This window comes from Microcebus murinus, chromosome 10 (assembly GCF_040939455.1).
Source record: "Microcebus murinus isolate Inina chromosome 10, M.murinus_Inina_mat1.0, whole genome shotgun sequence".
In the NCBI taxonomy this organism is placed as follows: Eukaryota; Metazoa; Chordata; class Mammalia; order Primates; family Cheirogaleidae; genus Microcebus; species Microcebus murinus.
Genome location: NC_134113.1, coordinates 726,273 through 750,144, shown reverse-complemented (window position 1 = coordinate 750,144; position 23,872 = coordinate 726,273). Strand labels below are relative to the sequence as shown.

General features: G+C 61.7%; 1 protein-coding gene across 1 annotated transcript; it reads right to left on the bottom strand.

Annotated features, from left to right (window-relative positions):
• Window positions 1-768: 768 nt before the first annotated feature.
• IL17REL (interleukin 17 receptor E like) lies at window positions 769-14,145 on the bottom strand. The gene is made up of 16 exons (XM_076006862.1): window positions 14,044-14,145; window positions 11,244-11,271; window positions 6,223-6,372; window positions 5,901-6,010; window positions 5,598-5,712; window positions 5,334-5,378; window positions 4,967-5,106; window positions 4,447-4,518; window positions 4,303-4,357; window positions 3,703-3,866; window positions 3,592-3,636; window positions 3,305-3,362; window positions 2,914-3,077; window positions 2,259-2,339; window positions 2,076-2,152; window positions 769-880 (listed from the first exon to the last, which is right to left on the bottom strand). The coding sequence occupies exons 1-16, from the start codon at window positions 14,143-14,145 to the stop codon at window positions 769-771; spliced, it is 1,518 nt and encodes a 505-aa protein (XP_075862977.1).
• Window positions 14,146-23,872: the final 9,727 nt, after the last annotated feature.

The window sequence follows — 23,872 nt, the reverse complement described above, 5'->3', positions numbered from 1 at the left end:
GCAGCCCCCCTATTGCAGGAGGAGCAGGAAGACGGGCTGGCCCGTGGTCAGCTGATCACAGGTGCGCTGGGGATAGCAGGTGCCCACTGTGGGGGCGGCCCGGGGTGCTCAGCGGTCAGGAAGGGCAGCTGGGGGGTCCTGTGAAGCGAGCGAGCTCTGGGAGGGCAGGCACACAGGGACATGGGGGGCCCTGCCGGTGCTGGTGTAGCCCCACTGCAGGGCCAAGGGGCCTCTGTGGTCCCTCAGCGAGGACCGCGCTCAGCCGCCTCAGTGAGAGCAAACGTCTGAGGATGCAATGTCCCAGCAGGTGGCCCAGGCAGGTGGCTCCCTGGGGCCACAGGAAGCTGACCACCTCCTGCTTGATGGGAAGTCCTGCCTGGCCCCTGGGGAGGGGCCAGGTGAGGGGGTGCCCCAGGTGGCCCTCAGCACCCGAGGTCCTCAGCGGAGTCCTCCATGGGATGGTGGAGGGACAGGTGGGCTGTGGCCAGCATGGGGGTGCTCTGGGCAGAAACTGGGCTGGTCTGCTACAGAAAGGTGGGATCACACCCTGCACCCCACAGTGCCAGGGAAGCTCCGGGCAGCTGTTGGGCAGAAGGCCAGCGCCAGGCATGATGGCTGGGACCACGAGGGAGGCTGGGACCCAGCCAAGCCAGGACAGGTCATCAGGCTCTGGGCCACCTGGGGGAGGGGGAAGCCCACCCAGATTCTGCCTGTCCCAGGGGGGTTCAGGAAAGGGCTGCCAGGTTATGAGGAGGTGGGGGCCTGGCCTTAGCCGTCCAGGCGGTGGGATCCAGCCCCAGCCCACAGTGTGGTCGGCACCTGCTTGTTCTTGATGAGACGTTGGGCCTCAGGCCACTGTCCCACGGGGGGTGGGGGGGAGCTGGGGAGAGAGGTGGGGGGCTGCTGCCAGCACAAACCTTGTCTGGGGCATGCCCTCCCCCAGCCCTGCCCACTGTGCCAAGAGATAGAGCTGTACCCACAAACACCTGGGGCTCTGCAGGCCCCACCACCCGGGCCACCCAGGCCACCCAGGCCTGGAGAGTGGGTGCCTGAGACAGCAGGCAGCTGTCCCCTCTCCAGAGAGGCTCCTGAGGGCCAGCAGAAGAGGAGCCACTTGGACCCCAAGGTGGCAGGCATGCCCCCCAATGTCTCCAACCTGGGTGGGACCAGGCCCCTCCCTCCTACTGCCCCTCAGGCCTGTCCCTGGGACCCTGGGACTGGCCCAGTGTGGTGCTGGGGCTCTGGCAGTGGCTGGGGCCACCTGACCAGCAGGAGGTGAGCTCACACCCACATGCTGGGTCCCGGGGTGGCCACTGGCCCTTTGGCCACGATCTGCTGGAGGTGAGCCTTGCCGGGGAGTAGGACTCAGACTTGGCCAACAGCCTTGCTGGAGGAGGGCTGGACAGGCCAGGCGGGTCCTTGTGTGTGGCGGGGTGCAGGCCACCCTGCAACTGCTGTGGCTCCGAGGAGCTGGGCGGCGTTACTGCACCTGGCCTGGCCTGTTGGTGCTGCCTGGGGAGGGTCTCAGCAGCCCTGGGTGCCTGCACGCTGGCCTCACCTGCCCTCCCACCTCTGCCCCCTCCCTGGCTCTTGCAGTTCACCCTCCGCCCCAAGCCAGGTGAGCTTTTGGGCTTGCAGGTGAAGTGCTCCAGAATGGGGACCTAAGGCCACACCCCTCAGCGAGGCCCCATGTGGTTAGCTCTGTCCACTAGCGCAGTCCTCTCCTGGTGAGCCCTTGGTCCCAGGAGCCTGGGCCTCAGTGGCTGGGAGAGCCGAGGGACATCCCAAGTCGCTGGGCAGCGGGAACCAGAGCCCTGGTCAGGGGAGGTGGACACCTGGGGAGGAGGAAGCCGCTGGCAGAGCAAGGCAGGGAGGATGGGGGGGTGTGGGGGAGCCCAGGGATGAGAGGGACGGTGAGGCTGCAGGGCAGGGGCAGCCTCCACCTTGGCCCAGCAGCCTGGCCTGACTCCTGGCAGGGTGGCCCTCTGCCCTCCTCCCCCGAGTCCCCTGAGCGGTGCAGCCCACCCAGCCCACGGTGGGAGGCAGGGCGCGCCTAGGTCCAGCCCCCACCCCACCCCAGCTGCCGGCACTCACTGCACGGGAGGCTGCACAGCTGCTGCGGGATGGAGAAGTGCACATCTGTCCTCAAGCCCTGCGGGCACAGGCAGCTGGGGTGGGCTGGAGAGGCTGGAGGTTTGGGTGTGGGTGAGGCTGGCGGGGCGGGCGGGGCTGGGGGGCTGGCGGGCAGCGACACCCACCTGGATGCAGATGCCTGGGGCACAGGCCTCTTCCCAGGGCAAGTCCAGGAAGGCAACTGCCGAGTGGGCCGTGGGGTCACCCTGGACCTGGGAGGACAGGTGACAGGCAATGGGGAGGGCTGAGCAGGCTGAGATCAAAAAAGAAAAGGCTCACGAGACCAGACCCACCAAGGACAAACTGCCAGGCCCCGCTGAGAACAACACCTGGATGTCCGGCCAGATAAGAAAGGTTTTGGTTCCTGGATTCCGCAAATACTGCCAGCCCCTCCTACTTCTCAATGACCACCAAAGGTCACCCCAGCTCTTCCCGCCAAAAGTACCTAGCCCACCCCAAACAGTACAAAGGCCACATCTTCTCCAAATGGACGGGCCCCTCTCTAGGGACCCGTGAACCTCGCCCGGGAGCGCATAATAAAGCCACGTGGTTTGGCCCCACTCTCTCTCCCTGTCTGCTTCTTTCGCCACTGAAAACTTTACACAGGCCACACTGTGTCCTTATTCCACCACCCCTCCACCCTGGCACTCCCACCCCTCCCCACCAGGTGGGCCAGACCCTGGCCAGACCCCTCAGGGCCCGGGTGGGGTCCTGGGAACATTGCAGGGGAGTGATGGGGTCCTGCCCCCTCCCCAGGGCGGTGCCCCTGACCCAGCTCACTGAGGTGGGAGGGAGGGGGCTGGCGGGCAGCGCTTGTTGGCAGGTGGGCAGCTGCAACTTCCCTCGGTGACACAGGCGCACCTGGAAGTGGGCGGGGCCAGGCGAGAAGAAGGCGGCCCGCAGGAGGCCGCGCTGTGGCCCTGGCTGCACGGCCATCTTCCAGGCTGTGGAGGAAGGGCGGGGTCCTCACTGGCCCAGCACCCCACCCACCTCCCTTCCTCCCCCCCTGCCCCCCTGACCCACCCACTCCACCTGCCCCATCCCACTGGGGCCTCGCTGGCCCTGGGGTCCTGCCGTCCTGCCCAACACGCAGCAGGGAAGCAAAGGGTGCTATTTGCTGCACCCCACCCCTCCTCCCGGACAGTCCACCCCTTCCCCCAGGAGCACTCACCTGGGAAGCGACGTTGTTGGAAAGGGCACCTCACCTGGAACCCCAGGTTGGTGGAGAACTGCAAAGAGGGGTTAGGGGCACAGGTGTGTGGGGGACTGGGGCTGGGACTCGCTGGGCGGACTTTACGGTTCCGTGGGCCCTCAGCTTGCAGCCGTCAGTCGAGGAGGGGTCAGAGGGCAGCTGGGAGGCAAGGCCCCCCCCACCTGCTTGCCCCCTGCGTGCCTCCTTACCCTTGCTCCTTCCCCGAGCGTGGGCAGTGCCCGGGGCGGGCTGCACCCACCACTCACCTTCAGGCAGAGCTGGGGCTGGGTGTCCACCAGCGGGTACAGCACCTGCGGGGGCTCCGGTCAGGGCCGTGGCTGTCCACACCCTCCCCCACCCCCGCGGGGGACACTCACTTTGCCCTGTGCCGGGCGGCTGGAGTGCTGCAGCTCCTGGCAGGGGTCCCTGGGTCCTGGGCGCCAGCACAGGCTCACGCGACCGCTCACAGGGCAGGCGGGCTCCCAGCTCAGCGCCTGGCTCCCAGGGTGGTACTGGATGGCGTCCCACAGCGCCTCTGTGTCTGCAGGGACCCCCCCACGGACACAGGTCAGCCGGGCCGTGGCTGCCAGCGCGCCCGCGGGGACCCGCTGGAGTGACCATCGGGCCAGAGGTCAGGAGCAGTTGTCCTGCGGGTCTCAGAGCCCTGGCCCGAGTCTCTGCACACACGTGGTGGTGCATGTCGTGTCCCGGTGCGTGTCACGTGGCGGTGCGTGTCACTCAGCAGAGCCCAGCACAGGGCATCCCTCCTGCGCCCCCGGGAGCCCCCTCCACAGACGTGGCTGTTCGGGTGGTCGGGCCACCACAAGTGCACCTACACATGCACACGCGCACACACGTGCACACATGCACACGCGCACACCCACTTCCACGCACAGCCTCTGTCCCCTCGGGCGCCACGCGGCCCCGCCCCTCTCGTGGCCCCCCCACCCCCACCCCGGGCACCTCAGGACACTTGCCGGCTTCAAAAGGGCACCTCTGGATCCGCACGGCGTCAGGGGTCGCAGGCCAGCCCTGCGGGAGGGCTGGGGTCAGCGCGGGCTCCCCCCCATTCCCCTCCTCCCCCCCGCCCCCCCCACCGTCGAGGCCACACCGTCACTGACCTCCAGGCAGAGGCACGGCAGCGCCTGGCTGTAGGGCAGGGACACTGTCCGCGACGCACTGTTGGTGGTCACCTGCAGGAGACCCGGCTGAGGGGCGGGCCGGCGGGCGTGGTCTGGGTGGGTGGGGCCTGGGCGGGGTGGGGGGACTGGGCCTGCGGTACGGGCAGGGGCAGGGGGCAGGGGAGGGGTGTGGGCGGGGCTGGAGAGGCAGAGGGGCACCCGGGCCTGCTCGAGGGGTGGTGGTGGGGGGCGGGAGGAAGGAGGCATGGGGGGCGGGGCCCAGAGCCTGACATGGGGGAGGGGTCCTGGCGTGGGGGGCGGGACCCAGGGCCTGACATGGGGGAGGGAGGAAGGTGCCGCGGGGGGCGGGGCCCTGGGCCTGACATGGGGGAGGGGTCCTGGCGCGGGGGGCGGGGCCCAGGGCCTAACATGGGGGAGGGAGGAAGGAGCCGCGGGGGGCGGGGCCCTGGGCCGGACATGGGGGCGGGGTCCTGGCACAGGGGGCGGGGCGCGGGCTCACCCGCACCGGGGCGCCCGCGTCCTCGCAGGTGAACCGCTGGAGGCAGAGTCGCACGTAGTAGTCGAGGCTCCCGGGGCGCTCGGGCACCTGCACCAGGATGGCCTTGCGCCTGCGGTCCACCCGGTAGCTGAGCTTCCCCGCTGCAGGAGGTGGCAAGTGCGGACCACGCTGGGACCAGCGGTCGCCAACGCGCGGGCTCCGTCTGTCCGGGAGCCTGACAGGGCGACCTCTGCTTGGTTCAGGCGGTTGGGAGGCGCCCACCTGGGGCGGCATCAGGATTCCCCAAGTGCCAGAAGACCCCAGAAGGAGAGGCGGAGCCTAGGGGTCTTCCCGGGGCAGGTGTGGCCCACGCAGGAGGGCGACTCACCGAAACAGTCCGGCACGTTCCTGCCCACGTCCTCCTCTGTGCAGTCTGCAAATGCCAGAGGCGGTGGTGGGCCTGGTCCCCCTGCCCCGGGGGCCATCCCCCCAGCTGGGCCTCTGTCCTTGTGACCCCCAGTTAAGCCAAAAGCCTTGTGGGGAGCTGTCCAGCATGGGGGCCTGCCCCTGCCGTGGGTGAGTCCCACCCCAGGCCCGTCCAGTCCCTAGAGGCCAGCGGGCAGCTGTGCCCAGGCCGGAAGTCGGGACCCACCTTCCACGTGGTACTGCCGGTGGAGCTGGACCCCGCAGAAGTGGGGGACGGTCCTCAGGGTGACATAGAGGTGTTGGGCCACACTCACCTCGAAGCAGCTGAAGTGCACCTGGAACTGGGCAGGTGCAGGTGTGAGCGGGGTGGACCCAGAGGCCACTGCCCAGCCGCCCCGCCCAGCTCTGCCTGCATGGCTGGCGTCCAGGGCTGGGGCCTGGGAGGACGGGGTGCCCATTCCTCAGGACTTAGGTGGCTGAGCCCAGCATGGGCCAGCAGGTCTGGGTCTGGGTCGGGCTCTGGCCTCACCTGCTGCCCCACCTGCAGCCGGTGGGAGGCCCGAGGCAGGTGAACGCTCTGACACTGTGTCTGCTGGGTGTGCAGGCTGGTGGCGCAGGCCTCCAGGCCCCGCAGGCGCTCTGGGGAGGGCAGGCCGCAGGGCGCTCAGGGCAGGGCTTCCCCCACCCCGTGGTAATCTCTTCTCCTTGGCCTCCTCCCTGTGAAGTGCGTCCCCACAGCACCCAGGTCTTGGCTGGGACTGAGGGAGCCCCGAGCCCCCTGCAGCCCTCCCGGCCCCACTCCCACCAGTCATCCCAGTCTGGGCCGGCCACCCCTCCAGGCCACCACTCACCATGCATTGTCACAGAGGCGCCAACACCCAGGAGTAAGGAGCAGCCGTCCTGGGGGGTGCACTTCATGGCGGTGGACAGTGTCAGGGTCTCCAGGACCGACATGGGCATGGACTTGGGGCGCGGCCGGCAGAAGCTGTTAAAAACGTCCCCTGGGGGGTGGGGGAAGGAGGGTGAGGCCTCAGGGTTCCAGGTGCCTGGGAAGGGCTTTGTGGGTGGTCCAGTGACAGGGGAGGGTCCTGGGGCTACACAGTCTGGCCCCAGCACAAGCGGGAAACCAGCCCCCCACCCCCGAGCCCCTGGAAATGTCTGTGGGACCACTGGAGTGGGGCCAGGCTGGGGAGCAGGCTGCCCACCTTTCTGTCTCTGAGCTGGGCAAGCCGCTGCCCCACCTGGCCAGCGCGGGGGCAGAGGAGCCCGCCTCTGACTCACTGGCAAGCCACTGCCCAAAGACAAACCGCAGGAAAGGCCAACACGGGCCGGCCAGGGACAACGTGTCCGCGGCCGTGAGGGCCTGCAGCCCGGGGCTCTGTGCTCAGGCACTTGGCTGCGTCCTCACAGGTAGGGCTTGCCCTGGGGGCCTTGCTCAGGGCGTGGGGCTACCCCGGCGGGCCAAACGCCACGTGGGGCAGTGGGGCCTGGCATGGGCAAGCTGGAGTGGAGACTCGCTGTGGGCGCTGGGCTGGGCAGCACCGGCCGCCCTCGGCCGGCTTGGTTTGCAAGAGGCACTCGGGCTGGAGGTCCCCAGGGCTCGAAGGGGCGGTGGGACTGAGAGGTCTGACCCACTCATGGGAAAGAAATCCAACACCTACGAATTCCCACTGTGGCCAGGATGTCATGGAGCCACATTCACCCTCCTGCTTGAGACGGCCAGGAAACGGGGACAAAGTGCACAGTTTCAAGACAGCGGAGAGGACAGGTGCAAGGGAGCCCTGTGAGCACCCAGGCCGGGCCACAGGCGGGAGGGGAGCCCTGGTGGAGCTGGGAACTGGCAGCTTGCAGCAAGACACAACTATGTTCTGCCTCTAAGAAACACACTTTAAATATAAAGACACAAATAGGCCGTTTTAATTAATTAATTTATTTTTATATAAAAGACGGGGTCTCTCCCCGACTGAGTCTGGTCTTGAACTCCTGGCCTCACGTGAGCCTCCCGCCTCGGCCTCCCAGAGTGCTGGGCTTACAGGTGTGAGCCACCTCACCCCAGCCTGATATGAACAGGTTAAAAGTAGACATGCGCAGATGGGAAAAAACACAATGTGGTGACACTAATCTACAGAAAGCAGGAGTGGGGATTAGTACCAGACAGCGGAGATTTCGTGGCCAGGAATATTGCCAAGGACAGTGACAGTCATTCTGTAATAACACCGGAGCGTTATGTCAGGAAGACACGATAGCACTAACCACTCTTGTGTGCACTTAACAGGGTTTCAAAACACATGACACAAAACTGAAAAAACTACAAGAGAAAAAGATAAATCCACAACCACTGTTGAGATTTCAATATTCTCTCTATACAGAAGAAATGAGCAGAAAATCAGAAAGAACCGACTTAGCCGACATCCATAGAACACCCCAACCCAACGCAGCAACTCTGTTCTGTCCATGTTCATGTGGAATGTTTCCCAAGAGAGACTGTATTCTGATCCATAAGACAGTCCAAATAAATTTAACAGGATTCAAATCATACAAATCATCTTCCCTGACCAAAATGGAATTAAATTAGACATTAATAAAAAAAAAAACATTTCTGGAAAACCCCCCAACATTTGGAAACTGATAACATTTCTAAATAACCCATGGGTCAAAGAGAAAAATTAGCAACTACTTTGAATGTAAAGGAAAAGACAATATATAAAAAAAATCTGGGATGCTTCCAAAGCAGTGTTTAGGAGGGAGGAATCTGTAGCACTAAACTCCCAAATTAGAAGAGAAAGATCTCACATGGGTGACCTCAGCTGCCCTGTAAGGAACTAGAGCAAGAAGAGCAAGTGAAACCCAACGCAAGCAGGAAAAAGGAAAGGGAAAATGTCAGAGTGGAACCAGTGAGATGGAAAACAGGAAGCAACAGGGAAAACCAGAGAAGCCAAATATTTAAGAAAGAAACAACGGCAGATCTACAGACTCTTCCGGAAAATTGAAGATGAGGGGAGACTTTGGAATTCATTCCTTGATTCTGAAACCTGACAGGCGTTACGAGAAGACAAGCTCATGATTGTTTTTTTTTTTTTTTGAGACAGAGTCTCGCTTTGTTGCCTAGGCTAGAGTGAGTGTCGTGGCGTCAGCCTACCTCACAGCAACCTCAAACTCCTGGGCTCAAGCGATCCTTCTGCCTCAGCCTCCCAAGTAGCTGGGACTATAGGCATGCGCCACCATGCCTGGCTCATTTTTTCTATATATATTAGTTGGCCAATTAATTTCTTTCTATTTGTAGTAGAGACAGGGTCTCGCTCTTGCTCAGGCTGGTTTTGAACTCCTGACCTCAAGCAATCTGCCCGCCTAGGCCTCCCAGAGAGCTAGGATTACAGGTGTGAGCCACCGCGCCCGGCCTAAGCTCATGATTGTAAACACTCGGCGCAAACTCAGCAAATCGAACCCACAGCACAAAGACAGGACGGCATGGTGACCCAGTTATAGCCCGTCCCCTGAAGGCAGGGCGGGCTTGACATCACAAAGTCAATCTCTGTGATTCACTATGTTAACAAACTAAGGAAAAACTCTTAAGCTCCTCCCAATAGTCACAGAAAAATTGTTTGACAAAATCCAACATCTATTCCTGACGAAAACTCATCTCTGTGTCCTTTACCCTCTGAAGAGCAAGAGTAAGTGCTTTGAGGAAAACCTGAATAAACGGAAAAGCTGGAAGACCCAGCTCTGATAAGATCTCATTTCTGCTCCAAATCGGTCAATAAATTCAATATAATCCCCATCAAAATGCCTGCTGAAATTTTCAGGAAACTTGACAATCAAAATTTCATACTAGGCCGGGCATGGTGGCTCACACCTGTAATCCTAGCACTCTGGGAGGCCGAGGCAGAAGGATCATTTGAGCTCAGGAGTTCAAGACCAGCCTGAGCAAAAGCGAGACCCTGTCTCTACTAAAATAATAGAAAGAAATTAACTGAACTAATATATATATATATATATATATATATATATATATATATATATTAGCCGGGCATGGTGGCGCATGCCTGTGGTCCCAGCTACTCGGGAGGCTGAGGCAGGAGGATCCCCTGAGCCAGGAGTTGGAGGTTGCTGTGAGCTAGGCTGACACCACGACACTGACTCTAGCCTGGGCAACAGAGTGAGACTGTCTCAAAAAAAAAAAAAAAAATTCATACTAAAGAGTGAAAGTATAGAATGAAAAGCCCCTTTAACAACCTTTTTATTGTAGAAAGGGAACACAGGCGCAGGTCACACCACAGAAACGGCCCAGTGAACTGAGATAAAGCAAACCCCGACCCCCAACCCCGGCCTGTCCACGCCGAGGCGGCCACTAACCCAGCCTTGGGAGGAGCCCCGGTCCTGACTTCCATGGTAGTCATTCCTCTGTGTTTTTTTGTGGTTTTTTTTTTTTTTTCACCCAAACGTGCCTGTCCGGACGCTACCATCCAGTCTGACTCGGGTTTAAAGCCTGGCGTTGGGCCCACAGGTCCTCCTCCTCCTTCCCTCTCTGACACCTGGTGTCCCCGGCTGGACCCCGGGGGACCCCCCACCCCCCGTGGTGCGTTTCGGCAGGAGCCCCCCCGTCACCCCACTTCTGGCAAATCTGCAGCAGGCCCCGGTGGGTGCTGGACGCCCCTGCGGGAGCCACAGCCGTCCCAGTCCGTCCATGGCTGTCAGCTGTCACTCACTGCAGCTCAGCTCGCCGGGGCATGTGGAACGTGGCTTGGCTACTTCTGTCCCTCTTTGCCACTTCCCAGCTGGGAGGATTTGTGAGCAGTCTCCGCATCCAGGGGTTCATCGCCCAGAGAGGAAGGGGGACCCAGGCTCGATTCCATCTTTTTTATTTTATTTTCAGTCAGAGTGTCGCTCTGTTGCCTGGGCTAGAGTGCCGTGGCATCAGCCTCACTCACAGCAACCTCAAACTCAGGGCTCAGGCGATCCTCCTGCCTCAGCCTCCCGAGTAGCTGGGACTACAGGCATGCGCCACCATGCCCGGCTAATTTTTTCTATTTTTTGGTAGAGACGGGGTCTCGCTCTTGCTCAGGCTGGTCTCAAACTCCTGACCTCGAGTGATCCTCCTGCCTCAGCCTCCCGAGTAGCTGGGACTACAGGCATGCGCCACCATGCCCGGCTAATTTTTTCTATTTTTTAGTAGAGACGGGGTCTCGCTCTTGCTCAGGCTGGTCTCAAACTCCTGACCTCGAGTGATCCTCCTGCCTCGGCTTCCCAGAGTGCTGGGGTCACAGGCATGAGCTACCCCGCCCAGCCTGGTAATTTCATTTCTATAAAATAATTCTTATCTGTTTATCCCACCACCTGTATACCTGCCTACAAACACACTTAGAGCACAGGTTTCCTGACGCGGACTGTGTCTGTTTCTGCGTGGGGCTGTGGGGGTGGGCCTCGGCTCCCCTCTGCGTGCGTCCTGTGTCCCGTGTGGTCCCGGTGTGAACGTGCGCAGAGCTCGCAAAGACAGTGAGCTGGGTTTTCTAGACTGCAGTGGGTGTCGTTTTGCCTCGGGGAGCAAAGTTCGACAAGAGGAAGTGGGTTTCCACGCAGCGCTGGGGGCTGTGACGTGGCCGTGAGCTCTGGAAGGGCCCCGTGGCAACGTGGCCTCGGGCGGCAAAGGGACTTCCACCCCCAGCAAGCCCACGCCCCGCCCTGCCCTTGTGCGCCAGTCCTGGAGGCCTGGGGCCCCCCGGTGGGATGGTGGGGACCCCTGCCCAGGGTGGCGCAGGGCACACCTGCCTCCCCAGGGGACCTCGCAGCCGGGTGGGCCAGACTGGGAGGGCAGCAGGTGCGTGACCAGCATGGAGCCGCCCCCACCCAGGGGCGGGCGTGCTCTTGTACTCACGGTTCGGGCGGCTCTTGCAGGCGAAGCCCTGGGGACAGAACGCGAGGGTGAGCGGCTGAGGCCAGCGCGGCCCCCACCCCTCGTCCCACCTCCGCCCAGCGCGGGTCGGTGGAGCCCCCGGCCTGTGCCAGCCCTGCCTCACTCCCGGGGACCTGGGAGAGCCAAGCCGAGGCCGGGACTCAGCTGCCCCCTAGGCAGTGTGACCCGGGACCCCGGCCTCCGCAGGCCGCCCCCCGCCCACCGTTCCATCCTTCAGCGGGTGGTGATGGGGCTTGTGGAAAGCCCCAAATCACGCTCTTGGGTTTGTTTGTTTGTTTGTTTGTTTTGAGAGAGTCTCCTTCTGTCACCCCTGCTGGAGAGCAATGACATCATCATAGCTCACAGCAGCTTCCAACTCTCGGGTCCGGGCCCAAGCCATCCTCCTGCCTCAGCCTCCTGAGTAGCTGGGACTACAGGCACGCGCCACCACGCCCTGCTAATTTTTCTATCTTTTGTAGAGACAGAGTCTGTGTTGCCCAGGCTAGTCTTGAACTCCCAGTCTTAAGCGATCCTCCTGCCCCAGGCTCCCAAGGTGCCGGGTTTGACATGAGCCCCCGCACCCAGCCCTGAGTGCACCCCTGTCCCACCCCAACTCCACCTGCCTGGGGAGCGTCCAAAGAAGGGCACTTGGCCTGAAGACAGAGGGGCCTGGACTTGTGACCAGGCTCCCTCTGGCGGAAGGGTCTGGGGAGCGGCTGCTCCCAGTGGCCTGGACTCAGGGAGAGGTGGGCCGGCTCCCTAGCGACCACTCCTTTTTTTGTTTTTGAGACAGAGTCTCATTCTGTTGCCCAGGCTAGAGTGCTGTGGCATCAGCCTCGCTCACAGCAACCTCAAACTCCTGGGCTCAAGTGATCCTCCTGTCTCAGCCTCCCTAGTAGCTGGGACTACAGGCATGCACCACCATGCCTGGCTAGTTTTTTCTACGTATTTTTAGTTTGCCCATTAATTTCTTTCTATTTTGGGTAGAGATGGAGTCTTGCTCTTGCTCAGGCTGGTTTTGAAGTCCTGACCTTGAGCCATCCTCCCACCTCGGCCTCCCAGAGTGCTAGGAGTATAGGCGTGAGCCACTGTGCCCGGCCCTAGCGAGCACTCTTGCAGACGGGAGAGGGTCCCCCGTGGCCTCGGGAACCTGGAGCTCCCGGATGCAGAAAGAGGGACCTGCAGGGGCAGAGGAGTGGCGGCCGCCTCCCCACCCCCGGGGTTTTCCTTCGGACTTCTAGGGGCTTCCCAGAGGCGGGGCACGGTGGGGGGTGCCATGGGGCCCCCAAGGGCTGCTGGGCTGGGGGAGGAAAGATGCCAGCAGGGGAGTGGGGGGACGGGAGGACAGCCATTTCCAGCCCAGGACCGTGGTGGCGGCGCAGGGAGGCAGGGAGTCCCCACTCAGCCCACCCCTCCACCACCCCCACCCCTCCACCACCCTGCCCTGCCCCAGCTGCAGGTGCGTGGGGAGGCACAGCCTCTCTCCCCTCCTCCCCCTTCTGGGATCCCAGTGTCCCCAGCAGGGCACAGAGTTCAAAGTACGTCTGGGCCTGGCAGGGGCAGTGCGGGGGCCTTCCCAGCTCCTTCCTCTGGGCCCCTCCATCGCCCCGGACACCCCCACCCTCTTTTCTCAGAGAGTTGAGGGCTCAGTCCCCAGCCCCTTGGTCCTTCTGTCCTGTCGGATGTGAGACAGGCCCATTGCACCTCAACATAGATCCCCAAACATGCGGCCCACACACCCCAAAGCCTCACAGCTTCTAAAACCTGCATTTAAAGTCGAGTTTCCTCCTCAGATCCCGGCCCCAGGTCCCCCCCTGCTCAGGAAGTATCTCCTCCATCAGCCCAGAGGCTGATCGCCCTCTGAGGTCTCATCTGTGATGCCTCCCACCTCCACTGCAGGTGGGCCCAGGCCACCACCCCGCCCACCTGGACCCACCCGTCCTCTCCATGCCCACTGGCTCGCTACCTGCAGCCAAAGGGGCCCCCTCCCAGCCTGGCCCTTCCTGGTCCCTCCTGGTGCCCCTGTGGCCCTGCACCCTGCCCTGAGCCCGACCAGCCCACCCCGCACTCCGGCCACACGAGCCCTCGGCCGGACGCTCTCCCAGGCTTGCGGAGCTGTCTGGGTGTCCCCTAAGTGTCCCGGGGTGGCCAGGCCATCGCCTCCAAAAGGCACGTCTTGCTCTTTTGCTCCCTGCCATCCCCTGCACTGGGAACAGTGCACACAGCAGGTGCTCAATAAGTACCTAACACCCTACCACCTTCCGTGTTCTTTCCCTGCCTGTGTCCCCTCCGTGCCTGGGCCCGTCTTGGGCACCGGGACCACTTCCTGGGCCGTGCCAGTACACTTCTTGCCCCGGGTGCTGACGGCCACCTCTCCCGCAGGCTGAGTCACCTGCCCTGCAGCCAGTCCCAGCACCATTTGTCACCTCGAGTCCTCCCCTGTGGCTCCCCCCAGGGCTGGCACAAGCTCCTTCCTGAGTGTTTCCTCAGCCTCAGTCAAAGGAGCCCGGATGCCTGCCCAGAGCCCAGCAACCCTGGTGATGCAATGCGGTTCCACAAACAGCCCAGAGGGGCCCTCGGGCCGCTCTTCCACCAGGACCTCTGAGAAGGATGGGCTGCGGGAGGGCCAGGCCATGCACCTCCCAGGGAACCCCCGGCTGCCAGGTTCCTGCAGAGCCCCGTCACCACCACTGCCTCAGTTCCCCCGGCCCCCTGCACCCCTCGCCCATCTGTGTGCTGCACGTCCCACTGGTGCCCACCTGTGGAGAAACCAGGGCCTCACCTGAGAACAGGAGAGGCCACATTCCGAGACCTGGGGGATGGCCAGGCCCGGGTAGGTGCCCCAGGCCAGGCAGAGGAAGGCGAGTGCCGGCCCCGCGCCCATCTGGCTGAGAGCGGATGGAAGCGTCCAGGCTCACCCGCAGCTCCAGCTCCAAAGACAAACGGGAGCTGCTCCCTGCAGCAGGCAGGCAGGGACACTCCGCCTCCTGGTGAGACAGGGCCTACGGGAGGCCGGCAGGGGGCAGCCCCCAGACCTGCCCACTTCCCAGGGCCTGGCAGACTCCGCCAGACCACACCACGCGAGGTTTCCAGGCTGCCAGAGGAAGTCTCCTGAAACCTCGAGGCCTTGGGGGTCCCAGGTAAGTGGGTTCCCCACTGGGCTAGCCAGTGGAGCAGGGCTGGCTCTGAGCCTGTGGGGTCAAGGGGCCACTTGTGTGCACCCCCATCACTCAGGTGTGTGTCCTGACCAAGGGGACAGTAGCCAGTGGCCCTGCTGAGCTCGGCTGGGCAGAGGACAGGAAGCGTCCTGCACATCTGCACCTGCTGGCTTCATACCAAGCCCCAGGGAGCGCTCCCTCCTGGGTCCTGAGACTCCCCCCATTCCCCCAGGCTCCCCGCCCCAGGGCAGCACTCATGGGCTACTCCAGGCTTAGCGTCTGCTCTGGGAATTCCTCCACGCTCATTTTCTCATTTGAAGCTTCCTGTGCACAGGCAGGTTTCTGGGCAGAGGCTCACTGCACCCTGTCTGCCTGCTGCCCTGCCACCCCTGTGCAAGGCTGTGGAAGAAGAGAACCAGGGTGTGCTTCTGGGGCACCCCTGGCTCCTCCCTCCCCGACAGCCAGGCCTGTGTCCAGCCCTCTTCCTGCCGCAGCTGAGCAACACAGGGGCTCCCTGCACCTGCCTCTGGTCCTGGGAGGGCACTGTCCCACGTGGGGGAGGGATTGAGGGGTGTCTGGCTGGAGAGCCAGGTCCCATGGGGTGTGCTGGTCCTGGGCAGAGCTAGGGTTCTGCCTGGAAGCCCAGTAAGGCATCTGAAGTTCGGAGGGCTGCACCATCCCCAGGCTGGGGGAGGACACGAACCTGGTCTAGCGGACTCAGGTCAGGAGGGAACTAGGGAAGGCACCGAGGGGGGTCAGCTCCAGGGGATGGAACCCAGCAGGACTCACCAGCTGCCCATGACCGTGGACCCTGTCCTCCTCCCACCCGGTGCCAGAGCCACTGACCAGCCTCCCTCCCACCTGGGCCAGCACCTCCACCCTCCCCACCTGGTCCAGAGTGCGTGGTGGGGTGGGACTCCCCTGGTCACCGCTGGGCACTGGGCACTTGAAGGCAGCCTCCACGCCAGACGGCACGTCAGCAGGCCGGCATGCTGGGGGCCCAGGAAGGCCAGGCTCTGGTCACCCATGGCCCCAGGCTTGCCAGGCCCTGAGACAGACCACCAGGGCACCTCAGCCTCAACCCACCAGCCTCAACTTGAGGCCTCTGGGAAGTGCCACCAGTGCTTTCCTACAGCAACGGGAGGAGTGGGGACCGCTGTGCCGTGGCAGAAGTCTCTGACACGACTTCTGTGCCACTCCACTCTGAGCCCTTCTCTGTGCCCTTTCCAGGACAGGCCCACCCACCAGGTGACACACCTGTCACCCTAGAGAGGCTATCCCAGCACAATGAAGTAACCACAGGTGAGTACACAGGGGAGAAGGGCTGGTGCTGGTCTCAAGGCCCAGAGAAAGACCCTGGGACCCCTGCCCCATCTCCAGGGGCCCCCTGTTCTGTTTCTGAGCCTGGGGGATGTGGACCCTCCCAGTGTCCACAAAGACCTGGCCCTAGGGACCCCTTGGCAGCCCTTGTCCTGTTTAGGCTCCAGCGACTGGGAGCACCCAGCCTGGGACCAAGGCGGCCTTGGGGACCCTCCCCAGACCTGGGTCTCCCACCGGGCCCACGGACCACCCTCAGGCCCAGGAGCCCAACTTCGATGGGATCCAAGAGGCACGACCTGGGGGGCCCCTCCCACCACCACACAGCTCCAGGCTGGAAGAAGACACCGGGTGCAAAGAATCTGGACCAGCACAGCAAGACTTGTTGAATAAATGAGTGAATAAGCGACGAGCGTCCTGTCTGGGATCTCTGGCTGGGAGACAGGAAGGTCACCTTGCCAGGAGCACGGGGTGTCCTGGGTGTCACCTGGTCTCACCCTCTCCTGTCCTGCCGCCAGAGCAGGGGTGGGGGCTGGGTGCGAGCTGGGGGCACAGAGTGTCTGCAGGTCTCACTCTCTCCTGTCCTGTGGCAGGGCAGGGTGGGGGCTAGGTGTGGGGTGGGGGGGCACAGGGTACCAGCAGGTCTCACCTGCTCCTGTCCTGCGGCAGGGCAGGGCTGGGGGCACTGGGCCTCTGCAGGTCTCGCTCTCCTGACCCGCGGCAGGGCAGGGGTGGGGGCAGGGTGAGGGCAGGGTGGGGGCTGGGGGCACTGGGCCTCTGCGGGTCTCCGGTCTCGCTCTCCTGACCCGCGGCAGGGCAGGGGTGGGGGCAGGGGTGGGGGCAGGGTGCGGGCTGGGGGCACGGGGGCTCTGCCAGCAGACAGGTGCAGGCACTGGGAGAAGGCAGGGCTCAGTAAGAAATACCAGGGTGAGATCGCGCGATTTCTCTAAAATAGCTCTGTATACAAGGTCCCTCCTCTACGTGCAGGTCTCCAAAGCAGCCAGCCGCGCCTGCAGGCCGCGGGGCCCGGGCTCGCGTCTTCGAGGTCCCGTCCTCGTCCGCGCTGGTCCTCGTCACGGGCTCCACGGGCTGCCGGCCCGGCCGCCGAGCGGCACGAAGGAGGCGCCGCGCAGGACGGCGGCGCAGAAGGAGCTGCAGCGCTTGCACCGCCCGGAGGGCGGCGAGCCCTGGCACACCAGGCACGGCGGGCGGCCGGCCCTCGGCTGCCCTGCGGAGAGAGGGGGCTGAGCCCGCTGGCGCCCGACCGCCGCGTACCCCGGACGGCCGCCCCGCCCAGACCACTGAGTACCCCGCACGCCGGACCCCGCTCGGACCGGGCGCCGCTCCCCGCTCACCGCGTACCCCTAGCCGCAGACCTCGCCCCCAAGCCCGCCCCACCCCGCCGCCCCCAGCCCAGACTGGCCCCCGCGCCCTAGCACCCCGGACCACGCCCTCGACCCACCGCCCCGAGACCACGCCCACCACTAAGTCCCGCCCCGGACCACGCCCCCGACCAACCGGCTCCCGAGTCCACGCCTACCACTAAGCCACGCCCTCCAGCCACAAAGAGCACGCCCACACCGCGCTCTAGGGCCCTGAGGCCACGCCCACCAACCCCAGACCACGCCCACAGGTCCCTGAGACCACGCGCCGCGGACAGGCCCGCAGGGCCACTCTTGGCCCCCACGTGCCCAGTCCCCGCTGGCTCCAGAGCCCACGCAGGTCTGCATGGCCCGCCGGGCCTCCCCAGCTCCGGAGAACGCAGGCCGAGGGACGGGGCGTCGCGTCGGGCCTCAGGGTGCGCCTGGGGAGGGGTCTCCCTGGCGCTGCTCCCCATCCCTGGGGACACAGGCGGGTCCTGCTGGAGAAGTTCTGGGCAGCGAAGTCCCCGGGAGGCCATGGCGCCGTCGCCACCAGGGGCCCTGCTGAGAAGGCCAAGGCAGGGGACGCTGCACCCACAGGGACCCGCTCACCAGCCACATCACGCCTCCGCCCTCCCAGCAGCCTGGAACCGCATTTTCTCCCAGGCTTCCTGGGGTCCTAACCCATCCCCCGCACCGGGAGGCAGCCGTGCCCAGGGGCCCAGGGACCAGGTGACTCGGAAGGACGGCCTCCACCCCAGCACCCTGTGCACCTGGGCTCAGACCCCTGGTGTTGAGGACCTGTCCCCACTGCACCAGGACCAAGAGGGGTGGTGGGCACAGGCCTGATGCCAGAAGATGGGGCCAGGCAGCAGCTGCCCGCTGCCGGGGCCCCAGGCGGGGCAGGAAGCAGACTGGAGTGCAGGGAGTGGGTGCTCCAAGAGCAACCGTGAGCCTGGCCCTGTGTGAGGGGACACCCCTGCTGGCCACCCGCTCGTGGATGCCTTGGAGGTGGGCCTGGTTTGGGGGTTCCTGGTGGAGCTGTGAGACCACAGCCCCCAGCCTGTGGTCAGGCGTCACCCAGGGCCTGGCGCTGCTGCAGCCCCAGACGCTGCTGGACAGAGCCGGCCACAGGCCGGGCATCCGTGTGGTCCCGCTGTGTCCTCTCCTACTTGGGCTCTCGGCTGGCCGCAGTGATGGGAGAGGCTGACCACCGGAGGGCCGCCCCCCACGTGTGACAGCTGCTGCTTCACGAGGACCTTCACGTGGCTCCTGGGAGCATCCCAGGTGAGGCAAGCCCGACAGGTGCTGCCTCGTGTCCTTTCCCAGCCTTCACCCTGCAGCTGTCCTGGGTCTCTGGCCAGCCCTCCCCAGGGAGTGGGGTGAGCCTGCACCCCCTACGTGCTGGGGTGCGTGAGTCAGCCCCCAGGCTGCCCAGGCTCAGAAGGATGGCCAGGGCAGGGACAGGAGGTCCCAGGGCAGAGGAGGGAGTGGGTGCCTTCCTGGGCTCTCCCAGCCCCCAGGCGGGGCACTCTCTCCCAGCCCCCAGGCGGGGCACTCTCCCAAGCCTGTAGGCCAGGCCACCCCACCTGCTGGAACCCCCACTGCAAACTCCCAGGCTGAGTCACTTCCCTGGGGTGGGGGGTCTGGCTGGGGTGGGGTCCCAGCACCTAAGCAGAGCAGTCCACGGCTTCCTGGAGCCTGGAACAGGAAATGGGCTGCCACGGAAGAGGGGAGAGGAAGAGGTGTCCGTGGCGGAGTCCTGCCCTGAGTCTGTGCTGGATGAACAGAGCTCCCGCCAGCTGTCCACACCAGTGGTGAGGGGCCTGGACCCTCGGAGGGAGCAGGTGGGGGGGCCTGGCCCCTGGCCCCAGCAGTGGGGGGGGGCAGACGTGGGCAGAGGCACTGAAGTTAGCATGGGTGGGGCTGGGGTCTAGATCAAACCTCCTAGGAAAACACCCAAATGGGGCATAAAATAGGACAAGCATTTCTTAAAAACAACAAAAAGCTGGCAAAATAGTCAAAAACGATCAGGTCCGAGCCAGGGGAAGACTGGCCCCTGAGAGATGGAGCCCCAAAAGGACCAGAGCCTGGAAGCCCCCCTGCTCTGAGGCTTTGCCACCCAGGCCCACCTGCAGCTCCGGGCCCCAGGCCTCCTGGCCAGTGGGGACAGGAGACCATCCCCAGGAGGGGTAAGAGACCCCCCAGTAAAGCAGCAACTCCCAAGGGGCACACCCTCAGTGCAAGGGAATCCAAACACACCTGCCCCACCTGCCCCGCCCCCGGGGGCCTGGGAGGAAATTGCCGACCAGCCTTGTAGGGCTGGGTGGGCTTGGGGGCCCCACCCAGGGCACTGGGCTGTGGGTTTAGGGTGGGGCCTGGGGGCCCAGCAGAGGGAACGCAAAGAATCTGCACGGCCAGTTGTTAAAGAAAATGAGCAGTTCATACCATGTTTCCCCGAAAATAAGACCTACCCATAAAATAAGCCCTAGCAGGATTTCTAAGCATTTGCGCAATAGAAGCCCCACCCCGAAAATAAGCCCTAGTGATGGGCGTGGCTGCGTAGCGCATCTGCACAACCCATGCATTTCGTGGCAGAGCAGGAAAGAAGACGAGCAGCCCTTCTCACCTGCCCCGTGAGAGCTCTAGGGCTCGACATGAGAGATCAGGGCCGATGATGCTAAAGGAAATAGAGTCGCAAGTTATTCGGATGGAATTCGGGGTTTGGAGAGTTAGGGTGATGTTCCAGAAGAAGACGACTTAACTCTATTTGGATAAATGTAGATTGTTGTACCATACTTAAAAAAATAACACATCCCCTGAAAATAAGCCCTAGGGTGTCTTCTTGAGGAAAAATAAATATAAGAGCCTGTCTTGTTTTCGGGGAGACACGGCAGTAAGATGTGAGAGAGTGGCTCCGGCGGGGCACAAAGACTCCGATGGTCAGCATTACCAGGCAGCATTAGACAGCGTGAGCTCGCCACAGGATTCCAGACACCATTTAGAAGTTATAGGCACAGAAAAGGAGCTATAAAGAATGACCAAATAATTGTATTAACAACTAGACGTCTACAAATGCAAGCTATAGCGACTGGAACCACGACGTCCATGGATGGCGAGTGTTCTAGAGTGAGCTGCAGACAGGCGAGGAGTCGTTTCCGGAATGCGGCGCCGGGAACCAAGTCAGTCAAGCTGATCCGTGGGAGACGCAAAGCCATGGGGAGACAGCCGGAGGGTTTAGCAACATTCAGCCTGAGCTGCCAGAGCAGGAGGCAGGTCGGAGTGCGGGGGTGGTGTTTATAAATAGAGACCCTATAGCCGGCGTGGTGGCCTGTAATCCTAGCACTCTGGGTGGCCGAGGCAGGTGGATCCTATGAGCTCAAGAGTTTGAGACCAGCCTGAGCAACTAAAAAAATAGAAATTAGCTAGACAACTAAAAATATACAGAAAAAATTAGCCAGGCATGGTGTCACATGCCTGTAGTCCTAGCCACTCAGGAGGCTGAGGCAGGAGGATCGCTTGGGCCCAGGAGTTGGAGGTTGCTGTGAGCTAGGCTGACACCACGGCACTCTAGCCTGGGCAACAGAGTAAGACTCTGTCTCAAAAAAAAAAAAAAAAGAGAGAGAGAGAGAGACCCTATAACTGACGAATGATGCCTACCTGGAGGTCAGAGACGTCCAAACAATTCCCAGTTAAATGAATAAAATCAAAGCTGCACATCCAGACGTAGGGCACTAAAGCTGCGTTGAAGGCAGCGGTGGGTGAGACAGACGCTCACCTGGGAGAGGGGGAAGGGCACCTTTGACGTGCAGAAGAAAGTGGCTCCTCCCTGGACTCCCCCGCAGAGACGCTCTGTCGCCCAGGGCTGTGGAAAAGACATCTGCAGACCGAAAGCCCATCCTCCCTCTGGGACACTGCCCCAAGCAGAACAAAGGTGATTCCGCACAAGGTCTAAGGCACATGCGGAGACGGGGCGGAGAGGAGTGTGTGCGAGGAAGTCCGGAAAACCACGCACGAGCGCAGTGAGAACAGCGTCTGGCAGAGTTTTAAATAACATTGTTAAACCGTCTGACAACAATAGCGGTGAGTCGCCAGTGGGGGCTTCAGTTTCCGAGCCTCGTATTTTCTGGGTGGGTGTAAGTGTGATCCTCCTTACTTTAGACTTGGGTAAGTTAAGCGTGCAAGTAGGCATTCCAGGGCAGCCACTAACAGATCAGAAACAGTAACCTCCAAACCAGAAGGAGGAGAAACTGAAATGAGAGAAAAATAATCCAGCAAACGTAAGGCGAGAACAGAGAGAAAAAAGAACATGGAATGGATGAGGTCAACAAAAGTTAAACGAAGGCTGGGCATAATCCTAGCACTCTGGGAGGCCAAGGCAGGAGGATCGCTTGAGGTCATGAGTTCCAAACCAGCCTGAGCAAGAGCGAGACCCCGTCTCTACTAAAAACAGAAAGAAATTAGCCAGACAACTAAAAATATACAGAAAAAATCAGCCGGGCATGGTGGCGCATGCCTGTAGTCCCAGCTACTTGGGAGGCTGAGGCAGGAGGATTACTTGAGCCCAGGAGTTTGAGGTTGCTGTGAGCTAGGCTGACGCCACGGCGCTCTAGCCCGAGCAACAGAGTGAGACTCTGTCTCAAAAAGAAAGAAGAAAAGAAAGAAAGAAAGAGAGAGAGAGAGAGAGAGAGAGAGAGAAAGAGAGAGAGAGAGAGAAAGAAAGAAAGAAAGAAAGAAAGAAAGAAAGAAAGAAAGAAAGAAAGAAAGAAAGAAAGAAAGAAAGAAAGCAAGCAAGCTAGCTAAAAGGCCAATGACAGACTAGGAGAAAATAGTCGCAATATGCATCTCTGACAAATAAATATACAGAGTACATAAAACCCACTACAAGTAAATAACTCAACAACAAACAGCCTAGTTTAAAAATGGGGAAAAGAATTAAGGCACCTCACCAAGAAGGATACCTGAACAGCTAATAAACATACACAAAAGGACTCGGTATGGCCAGTCCTCAGGGAAAAATGCTAATTGAAACCACCACGAGATGCCACCATCGTTACCCACCCGAACGGCTAAACATCCGAAGTCTGATGATACCCAGTGTGGGCCAGGACTCGGGGTGACCGGAGCTGACACTGGGCTGGGCGGGCAATGTGGTGCGCGTGGTAGGAACACCAAAGCGAAGTCTGAGCTCTGCCGTGACCTGGCGACGCCACGTCTAGGCACAGCGCCTCGACCACGAACGAACCTGTCCACGTAAACACCCACCCAGGAACGCTCAGGGCAACTGCATTAATCGCGGCAGGGTGGACAGCAGGGCACACCCACGCGGGGACCCTGCTCAGCAGGGAGAAAGGGCACGTGACTGGCGCACGTGGCAGCGTGACCGCATCTCAGACGCAGAAAGATGCACACTCCATGATTGTTCTGCAAGAAGTGTCGTGTCTCCCCAAAAATAAGACCCACCCATAAAATAAGCCCTAGCAGGATTTCTAAGCATGTGCGCAATAGAAGCCCTACCCTGAAAATAAGCCCTAGTGATGGGCGTGGCTACGCAGAGTGTCTGCACAACCCGTGCGTGTCATCGAGGAGCGGAAAAGAACACGAGCAGCCCTTCTCATCCGCCCCATGACAGCTCTATTGCTGGACATGAGAGATCGGGGCCGGTGGTTCTAAAGGAAATAGAGTTGCAAGACATTCAGGATGGAATTCGGGGTTTGGAGAGTTAGGATGATGTTCCAGAAGATGACTTAACTCTATTTGAATAAATGTAGATGGTTGTACCGTACTTTAAAAAAACACACACATACATTCCCTGAAAATAAGCCGTAGGGTGTCTTCTTGAGGAAAAAATAAATATAAGACCCTGTCTTATCTTCGGGGAAACATAGTATAAGAACGATCAAAGCTGCGGCGACTTAAGTCGAAGGGTGACCATCTCTTTGGAGCGGCGTGTGGACTAGAAGGGCGTGAGGCAGCAGTGAGGGTGGGAAATGTCCCCGAGTGTGATCCGGGTGGCCGTGCCGGTGCCACGCCTGGAAAAATCGCCAGGCTGTGTCCACCTAAGACCTGCCTTTGCTGCACGCACGCCGTGCCTTCACAGTGCAGCATGAAGAGACATCCTGTTTACTAAGCATGAGGAAAAGCAACAAATACCAAGGAAAAGCTCCAACAAAAAATGTGCCAGACCTCTACCCTGAAAACCACAACACACCATCGGGGAAAATCAAAGACCTCATCAGACGGAGAGGATCCCGACTGTGATTTGAGAGACTCAATATAAAAAAAGATGCCGGTTCCCTGCAAGGCAACCTGCAGATTCGAGGTGGTCCCTGTCAAGATCCCAGCGGTTTGGTTTTTCAAGCGGACGAGTTGACTCTGAAATGCACAGGGAGCTGCTGGCTCAGGGCGAGCTTCCTTGTCCCAAAGGTGTCTTGCAGCAAAGGCTCCGGGGCTGTGGCTGGCTGGGTCTCAGGGAACAAACATGTCCCCGGGCAGCCCTTGGCCTGGGGACCAGAGTCATGTGGCGCTGGCCTGACCCACTCCACCTGCTGGCCGGGAAGCGTGCCCGGCTCGTCCCTGCTGAGCGAGACGTGGCCTAGGCGTGTAGTGAGCGCAGAGCTGGAGCTGTCAGCTGTGCAAGGCACGTGCGGAAGAAACCCGACTGGTGCATGCGGCAGGAGCCTCAGATGCGCAGCGCTGGCGTCGGGACCAGCGGCGGGTGGTGAGGAGACGCTGCGGCCTAGCTCCCGGAGAAGGGAGACCTGTGTGAGGTGCT

What these genes read in the sequence shown, in the direction of transcription:
- IL17REL (XM_076006862.1), bottom strand. Translation starts at nt 14,145, where the DNA reads ATGGGCGCGGGGCCGGCACTCGCCTTCCTCTGCCTGGCCTGGGGCACC. An exon ending in GAACGTGCCGGACTGTTTCG is followed by an intron (nt 5,107 to 5,333) that starts GTGAGTCGCCCT and finishes CACCTCCTGCAG; the next exon opens with CGGGGAAGCTCAGCTACCGG. An exon ending in GCCGCCCGGCACAGGGCAAA is followed by an intron (nt 3,637 to 3,702) that starts GTGAGTGTCCCC and finishes GAGCCCCCGCAG; the next exon opens with GTGCTGTACCCGCTGGTGGA.